The following is a 9,432-nucleotide window of genomic DNA, read 5'->3' on the forward strand; positions in this document are numbered from 1 at the left end:
CTTGCTCATCTACGTCGACGACATGGTTGTGGTCTGCGTCAGATGGATTTGCTGGAGCAAGAGCTGTGGAAACATTTCGAAATCTCGTCGTTGGGAGAGATAAGCCAATTCCTGGGTACAAAGGTCCAAAAGCACAGTGATGGATTCTATTCGCTCAGCCAGAAGTTTTTCATTAGGGAAATCGCCAACCGTTACGGGCTTGATAAAGCCAAAGGATCGAAATATCCAATGGACACTGGATATATGAAACAGTCAGATGGTGAGCCACTTGCTGACAACGTACAATACCACAGTCTCGTTGGTGCGCTGTTGTACGTGGCCACGAACACAAGACCTGACATTGCAGCAGCCGTGTCGATTCTCAGTCGGAGTTGCAGCCGTCCGACGCAGCGGGATTGGATAGAGCTGAAGCGAGTTGTCCGATTCCTGATCGGTACTGAAGATTTGGTATTGCGACTTGGAGTTGAACAGGAAGATGGTTTGAAACTGGTTGGATACAGTGATGCAGACTGTCCCAGAGATGTTTCGGACCGGTATTCTACCAGCGGATTTGCTTTCATGCTGAGTGGAGCAACGGATAGCTGGTCAAGCAGGAAGCAGAACTGTGTTCTATGAAGCTGAATATGTCACACTCTCGGAGGCGGCACAAGAGGCAGTATGGCTGCGCCGACTACTTCGTGAGCTAGAAGAGGATCAGAAGCAGCCAACGTTGATCAATGAGGATAACCGTAGCTGCATTGACTTCGTTTCGTTGGAGCGGCAGAATAAGCGTAGCAAGCATATCGATACTAGGCACCATCATGCGAAGGATCTGTGCGCTAAGGGATTGATTCAGTAGGGATATTGTCCTACGGAAAGAATGGTTGCTGATGTTTTCACCAAGCCGTTGGGACAATTGAAGATGCAGCAGTTTGCAGCCGAACTCGGACTTGTGAAGCTGACTTGAGAAGAAGAAGGGGTCAGTGGATCAGCGAGGAGGAGTGTTGAGCGTTTAAAGTTACAACAGGGGCGCTGAGCCACTGAACTGAAGCTGTCAAAACAACGAAGAGAAAGTGTACCACCTTCTGCATTAACCTTTCTTGTTTTTCTAACGTCGCAATAAATAACACGTTCATCGTAATCAGTAAAAGTATATTTCACGTTATTTCTTACGCTGTGACGAATTCCTTGTGCTTAAATCGAACTCTGTGTGGGCCAATCCTGCCCACAAGCAACAGGTGCGATAGAGGGTCCAGCAACAACAGGAACTGTCGGATACGGCAATTTCGAGGCTAGTCCTAACTTCCCTCTAAAATACACATCTTCTACCAGTGCGCTCAGCTCCAAATTCTTCGGAGTCAGCCAGGTTTTCGTATTCCTTCTGCAGGTTTTGAGGCAGCTCGGGAACGTAGTCGGCGAGAAACTGGGCCAATCGATTAATGCCTTCGACGGCATTTCTTCTTTTGACGTCCTTCATCTTCAATCGCTCTTTGGGATGCTTCGCAAACAGCAGGGCTAAAAATGGTCGAAAAAAGACCCAGCACCGCAATGTTGAACGTAAGAGTATTAGAAAGGTACTCACAGTGTATCTCTTGAAATGAGGGCTTGTATTTTTAAATATATGGATCCAGCAACAAGTTCTCAAACGAGCACCAGTGACAATTTCATGATGATAATTTTGGGCCACTCTTATGTGGTGTAGCAGCAACGAAGTGAGCTGAGCTCCATTGCTGATTGTCAATAAATTTGAGAACGTACACTGAACGAAAACATCAGCAATACTTCGAATGATTATTGCATTGCTCGATTTAACAATATGCTTTCGAATTTCGGATGATTGCGATTGGAATCCAGCAGGACATCGCAGCAGAGCCAGACCCAGGGACTCATGGTGCCGGAGCCTCAACAAGGCAATCATGCAAGCCGACAGGAACTTTTACCGCAAAAGCAACCAGCCACCGAAATCTAAATCTCAATTTTAGATGCTCGAAAAGTCTCACACTAGCGAATCAATCTAAGAACATATCTCTTTCATTTCTCGCATCTACTTGCATCGTGCATCATCTTTTTGCAGGAAATCTTCAGAATCACCATCAATCTTCTTTCTATCAACTCAGCGTGTGCACAGCTAGCCACAGCAAAATAAAATCTGTTTTGATTCCGAAATCCAAAAACTAATAGTCCACTGCATCGGAATGCATGTTTGTATTTTTAAATTTGACAGGCCTAGCGAGTCAGATTGATTCTCACATTCTTGGCAAAATTCACACAATCTGTTCGCTTTAGTTCGGAGTCTTGTAGCACAACTCTTTTTTTGTGTTGTAGTAGTTGTTGCTCAAGCTGCAATTTTTATTAGGTTAGTTTAAGAACAATAGTTGTAATTTAAATCCACTTACATTTTAGTCTCCGCTTAGTTTTAAGCGAACAAATATTATTTTTATAAGTAGACTTAGGTATAAATACTGCAATTCCAATAGTTAAGTTAATTTTAAGTAAAGTATAAATACGGAAAAATCTTACAAAGAACTAATTGTGGAATAGCATTCACTCTTTACGAAATGTAAACTTTTATTATACTATCACCTAATCATCAGTCTGTCATCGCTACATCTTCATGACATGACATGGCTGTCATCTAAACGTCACCGCGGTCATCTGCGAGGCGTTGGTTACCGCAGTGGCTCACTTGCATACGAGGGGCTTGCACGTAACATCCTCCCCCTCATGTCGCCTCAGTTTCTGCTTTGGCGTCATCTTCCGGTTCCACATCTAGTAGTGCAAGCTTAATGACTGGTCTCCGTAGTGTACCACCCGAAGTCACTACCTCAGCTTGTCGCACGGTCCCATCCTTTCCAGGAAACGTACGCACTACCCGACCTCTCAACCACCTATTCCTGACCTTCTCATCCGCTATGACTACCAACTCACCCTCTTTGACTGGTCGCACATTTTGGAACCGCTTGGTCCTCCTTGTTATCGTCGGCAGATACTCGGTGATCCACCTTTGCCAGATCCTATCCAATGTGTGCTGCATCATGTTCCAACTGCTCCGCAATGACTCTCCTTCGCTTACAGGCTGCTTTATCGGTTGTTGTACTCCAGTTGAACTTAACAGCAGGAAGTGATTTGGGGTTATCGCTTCCTGGTCTGACGTCTGCAGCGAAACGAAGGTCAAAGGCCGAGAGTTGATCATTGTTTCCGCTTCTGCAAAGACTGTCACCAGCGATTCGTCATCCAGCTTACGTTCCGTGGGAACCATGACCAAAGCTGACTTGATGGACCGAACCATCCGTTCCCAGCAGCCTCCCATGTGTGGTGCTGAGGGTGGGTTGAACCTCCACTGCGTATAGGTGTCCGTGAAGGTACTGCTTAACTTCGCATTGATTCCCTCGATTTCCCTTTTCAGCTCCCGGCTGACCCCGACAAAATTGGTACCGTTGTCGGAGTAGATCTCTTGAGGGGCTCCACGTCGCGCAATGAACCTGCGCATTGCTTTTTTGCACGAATCGGATGACAGGCTGCTTGCTACCTCGATGTGTATGGCTCTAATAGTCAAGCACGTGAATACCACACCCCAACGTTTAGCTACGCTCCGACCAATTTTTACCAAGTACGGCCCGAAATAATCGACCCCGATGAAAGTGAAGGCACGTACATGCGGCGTTAATCTTACCGTTGGTAGCGGTCCCATCTTCGGTGCCACTGGAACGGACTTGTACACTCGACACCACATGCAGCGAGTCTTCGTCAGGCGTACGCGTGTTCTCAACTGAGATATGCAAAATCTTTGGCGAATTTCGTTCACCACTGTTTCATCGTTGGCATGACGAAAGTCACGATGATACCAATCCAGCAGTAGCATCACCACACGATGATCATGTGGTAGGATGATCGGGTATCTTGCATCGTACGGCAAATACTCTGCTGCACCGATCCGACTATCTACTCGAAGGATTCCGTGCTCATCCATCATCGGCGACAGCTTCGCAATTTTACTCGAACGCTCCAGTTTCTTTACTTCGTTCTCGGGTTCTCTGCTACGTTTCATCGTTGCCACCTCATCAGGATATGCGTCCGACTGTACCAGTATCCACAAACTGCACTCCGCCTTTTGCAATTCCTCTCGGCTTAATTCTTTCGCTGTAACTCGAACACTACCCGTGGACGCTCGACGTAGGTTGTCCAGGAATCGATGGACATACGCAATGCATCGCTTCAAACGCTCGAACTTAGAGAACCGTTCAAATTCAACTGTTGGCTTGACGATGAAATGCGGACAGACGAAAGCTGGTCGAAGTTCTTCGTTTGTATCTTCCACGTTTTCTTCTAACCACTCCCCGGCTTGGTCGTACAGGAATGCAGGTCCGCGATACCACCGGCTTTCGATTTCGGTTGATGGCCCTTTTCCCCACTTTGTTGCTTCGTCAGCTACGTTGGTTTTCGTTCCTATCCAATTCCATTCATCCACCGTAGACAAACTAAGAATTTCGTTGACTCTAAAAGCGACAAATTGGCGGTAGCGACGTGAATCCGACTTTATCCAAGCAATTACTGTTGTAGAATCACTCCAGAAAAAGGTGCGAGTTATCTTCACGGAATGATTATCTATGATGGCTTGTCTCAGACGAGCTCCTATTAAGGCCGCCATTAGCTCTAGTCGCGGCATCGAAAGTGTTTGCAGGGGTGCTACTTTGGTCTTCGATGAGACAAGGGTACATCGAACTTCTCCCCTGTCGACGATTCGGAAGTATGCCACCGCAGCAATGGCCTTATCGCTCGCATCGACGAAGATGTGGAGTTGGAGCGACTCGTAGCTGGCTGGCATGTATCCTGGAAAATAGCAACGACTGATCTTCACCTTAGTCATCTCTCGTAGAGCTATCAACCACTGATTCCAGCGGCAGAATATATCAGATGAAACCTTTTCATCCCAGCCGATGTTTTCTCTCCACGTATCTTGCACCAGAACTTTACCGTGGATAATGAAAGCTGCAATCAAACCGAGGGGATCGTAGAGACTCATCACAACGCTCAGTAGCTCCCGTTTAGTCGGAATAACTTCACCGTCTATGAGCTGCCGTAGTTCCTCACGAAAGTGCAGACCAAAGGAGAATACATCTTCTTCTGGAGACCAAATCATCCCTAGCAACCGCTCAAACCTACAATCTTTACCCACCGCAAATCGCTTAACCGCAGCAGGATTGGCTTCTCCGATGCGCTCGAGGACTTCCACGCTGTTTGATGTCCAGTTCCGGATAAAGAAATCAGCCTTCCCATGAATCGCTGCCACTTCGCTTGCTAGTTGAACCGCTTCTTCGATCGTGTCGACGCTGTCGAGGTAGTCATCGACGTAATGCTTGTTTTGTATCGCCGAGGCCGCTCTTGGATACAGCTCCCCGTGTTCTGCTGCATTTAGGTTCTTTACGAACTGCGATTGAACGGGTGAGCAGGTCGCTCCGAATATGGCCACGTCGGTTACCATTATCTTGATAGGCAGCTCCGGAGAATCCCGCCACAAAAACAGTAGAGCACTGCGGTCGACAGCGCGGATAAGAATCTGGAGGAACATCTCCATGATATCCGCCGATATTGCTACTTCGCGTTCACGGAACTGAAATAGAACAGCCAACAGTGAAGTCAGAAGGTCCGGGCCTTTCAATAGCTGGTCATTTAGTGAAATGCCCTCGACTTTAGCCGCCGCATCCCAGATGAGACGAACCTTGCCGGGTTTGTGTGGATTCACCACGATACCGAGAGGCAAGTACCACGTACGTCGTAGGTCGAAGCCATTCAACTCGTCCTCGGTTGACTCGTGCACATATCCTTTAGACAAGAATTCTGCTATCTGCCAGCGTACAGTATCGTACAATGCTGGATGCTTCTGTAGCCGTTTCTCCAGACATCTTAAACGCTTTTCTGCCATAGGCCAGCTGTCCGGTAGCTCGATATAGTCGTGTTTCCACAACAACCCTGTTTCGAACTTTCCGCTCTCAGTCCTTGCTGTAGTCTCTTTCAATATCTTCCGGGCCCGTTCCGCTTCAACTCCTTCCAAATTAGGTGCCAACGCAATCCCGAGGCTCTCTAGCGAAAAGAACTCCCGAACATATTCGTGTAGATCAGCGGTCGCAGCATGAGCGCAAATATGCATCTGCCGGTGTTTCAGCTGTTCTCCCCCTTGTATGCTTCCATATACGGCCCAGCCAATACGAGTCTTTGATGCCATAGGTTCTTGTGGACGACCTTCTCGCAGCTTCAGCGTGGCAAGGAGATGCGAATTGTTGAGCCCAATCAGTATCCCTGGAGTAGTAGACTTGAAGCTCTGTACAGGCAACTTCCTCAGGTGTTTGTATTGGTTTGTCATCTCATCGTAGTTCAGGGATTGCTCTGTGCGGAAATCTCCATCTGTACCATACGCGCGTCCGATATCTTCTTGTTTATGCCGCTAGTCCACTGGATGCAAAGTGGCTCCGTTTGCCCGTCCAGACCTAGAGAATCAGCAACTGTGCGTTCCACTAAAGTCACTGATGACCCGTCGTCAAGAAACGCAAACGTGTTGACCTTGCCGTATTTTCCGTATAGTGTGACAGGAAGCACTCGAAATAGTGTAAGTGGAGCTGATTTCTGATGCACAGTTACCGTAGCATTCGTTGTCCGGTCGGTTGTGCTTGAGTCCGCCGATGGTTCGTAGTGCAGCAAACGATGATGTAACTTGGAGCATCCGTTAACTCCGCATGCGTCTCCTTTGCACGGCCAACGAGGATGTGGCTTCAGACACCGTCGGCAAAGTTTGTGCTCCTTCACAATGCTCCAACGGTTATCAAGAGCGAGCCCCTTAAATTTTGAGCACTCATCACTCACTGGGCATTTCTTGATATCTTCAGGTCTCTTTCCACTCACATTCACGTATCGTTCCTTCCTTCCCGCACTATTATCTGCATTTGCCGCCGACGTGGAACCGTCTCTCGTCGTCGTCGAGTGCGCGTTCACGAAAGCTTTCTCCTTGGTTCTGGCACGTTCATCTCTGGGATTCTTCTTATCTTCAACTTATCTACAAGCTCCTGTAGCAATGTGGGATTTGACAGATGCCAATGCAGCCCAACCGCCTTCAGATGCCCGCACAGATTCTGTACGGCCAATCCGAAATTCACTAGTGTTTCCAGCTTGTCAGGTTTTGGAGGAGGAGTAGCTCTTATTTTTGTAATCATGGTGTGCACGATCTGCTCTGGACGTCCGAACAATATCTGCAACGTTGACACCACCTGCGGAACCGTGGATGGATGAAGTAAAAAGCTGCTCACTGCATCTCTAGCGGCTCCTTTCAATGCACGTTGAAGACGAAGAAGGTTCTCAGAGTCTGAATATCCACAGGCTTCCGAGGAATGTTGATAGCTGCTAATAAAGAGCGGCCAGTCAATGGGATCCCCAGCGAAGATGGGCAACTCTTTCGAAAGTACCTGCCGTGCAGCCAACTGTTGCTGTGTCAGACGAATCACATCGGGTTGAAAACCGCGACCATCAAACGGGGGATTTGGAGGACCGGGAATGGAATTCCCCATTTGACACACGCGTGGAGGAATAGGTGGGGGTATTATCGGTGGATAGATTGGTACAGAGTATGACGAGCGGACCCCGATTGGAGTCGGAGATATTGAGGGGTGGTAGCCATAATTGAGGTAGTTTGGTTGAGGGTCTATATTTATTACACTAGGAATAGGTGGTGCATCACTTACCGGATAGGGACTGTTAACAAACCTGTCATCCCTAATCCCTGAGAGCTCATCCGGCGCTGAATGTTGCTCCTGTTGCGAACGTGGGTATGCGTGAGGGTCGGGTCGCACTGGGGGTGGCTGATGCTGGCTCAACGATTCAAGTTGGTTCTTCAGCTGGTGTTCTGCAGCTCGTAGACGATCTAGCTCTGCATCACGTAGCTTCAATTCCTGCTGTCGTTTCACTTCCATGGCGGTCTGCCTTTCAGTAATCTGCTGCAACTGCTTTCTCGTATCTGCTTCCTTCTTGCGGAGGTGTTCCACATCCGCATCCTTCTGTAGCTGCAAACGCTTAATTTGCTGTACGAGTTCCAGCTCCCGCTTCCTTCGCATCTCGATGTCCTGCTGATGCCGCAATTCTACCTCGTTCGTTTTACGACGATTACCCGTTTCGCTTTGCCACTGGTCGTATGGTACCACTGCTCTTTTCGCCAGTTTTGGTACTGTCCCAGTGCGTGACACGACAGGCTTTGGCTCGTTCAGGATGATCTGCAACGAATGAAGGTCCACCAACGAAATGACATCTCCTCCAACAGCTCCGTCAAGCTCGTTTTCACCGATTGTGATACTGCCGGTTGTAAGGTCAATATCGTTGAAGTTAACAGGCTCGTTCTCCACAGGGAAAGATCCTAGCATTTCGCTTTGGATAGGAGTGGAAGTTCGTTGCTTGTCTGGAGCTTCGACCGAATTTAATGGCGTATGGCGAATTGGTTCGACTGGCTTGGACGTCTCTACAACGACGCCGGTACCAGTATGGCTGGTTGATTTCACCTGCTTGATGACCCAATCTTCCACTCGTTTCGCCGATGATCGGTTCGAACGATGACTCCTAAGACTCGCTATTTCGTCTTCCTCCTCTTGCTGGATGAGCAAATCGCGCTTTTTGGCTAGATAGTGCCTATCCCGTTCAATCCTCTCTTTTGCAGCCCTTTCGTTAATCAGCCTATCTCGTTCTAGCTGTTCCCGTTGAGCTTCTTCCTGCATCCTTTTCTCTTTCTCCAGCAATTCCAATTCACGGGCCAATCTAGCTCTCCGTGTACTCGAAGTACTTGATCGTAAAGTGACAGAGGTCGGTGGTGGTGCAGGATTACGAGCGAAGCATGTAACACACGTAAACAAATCTGTTAGCATTGTCTCGCTGCTCATATCGGCACAAGTGAGGTGATACCATTTGGTACACTTTTTGCACTGCACCCTACAACGTTCGGCGTTGTTTGTGCGATCACATCCAGGACACTCTTTGGCTTCTCCATTATCGACATCGACCGCTGACGTCGCACGTCTGGCCTCCGCAACTGTCTTTTCTCCGCGAGCAATGTCAGCCATTGTCGCCTCTCGTGCATTGTTAGACGCCGGAATGGTAGAATTACCCTGAACGACGCCATGGCTCTGCTGGTTAGCCGCAGCTGCTGCCATTTGTTTGGCTTTCGTTTGGGCACGCGTTCTCCGGGTCATTTCAAGATAAAATCTTGAGTTTTTGTTCGCTTTAGTTCGGAGTCTTGTAGCACAACTCTTTTTTTGTGTTGTAGTAGTTGTTGCTCAAGCTGCAATTTTTATTAGGTTAGTTTAAGAACAATAGTTGTAATTTAAATCCACTTACATTTTAGTCTCCGCTTAGTTTTATGCGAACAAATATGATTTTTATAAGTAGACTTAGGTATAAATACTGCAATTCCAATAGTTAAGT

General features: G+C 47.9%; 1 protein-coding gene across 1 annotated transcript; it reads right to left on the reverse strand.

Moving 5' to 3' along the window:
• Window positions 1-252: 252 nt before the first annotated feature.
• Window positions 253-6,340, reverse strand: LOC135705543 (uncharacterized). The gene is made up of 3 exons (XM_065227315.1): window positions 2,908-6,340; window positions 1,309-1,494; window positions 253-509 (listed from the first exon to the last, which is right to left on the reverse strand). Exons 1-3 carry the CDS (start codon window positions 6,338-6,340, stop codon window positions 253-255), a joined length of 3,876 nt encoding a protein of 1,291 aa, XP_065083387.1.
• Window positions 6,341-9,432: the final 3,092 nt, after the last annotated feature.

The sequence above is a fragment of the Ochlerotatus camptorhynchus genome, unplaced genomic scaffold (assembly GCF_037179485.1).
Source record: "Ochlerotatus camptorhynchus isolate MF236.1 unplaced genomic scaffold, CSIRO-AGI_Acam_v1.1 ptg000268l, whole genome shotgun sequence".
Lineage (NCBI taxonomy): Eukaryota > Metazoa > Arthropoda > Insecta > Diptera > Culicidae > Ochlerotatus > Ochlerotatus camptorhynchus.

Coding starts and splice junctions, on each gene's coding strand:
- LOC135705543 (XM_065227315.1), bottom strand. CDS start 6,340: ATGACAAACCAATACAAACACCTGAGGAAGTTGCCTGTACAGAGCTTC. Junction 1,495..2,907: donor TGTGCGACCAGTCAAAGAGG/GTGAGTTGGTAG, acceptor GACCATTTTTAG/CCCTGCTGTTTGCGAAGCAT. Junction 510..1,308: donor ATTTGGAGCTGAGCGCACTG/GTAGAAGATGTG, acceptor TCTCTGGGACAG/TCTGCATCACTGTATCCAAC.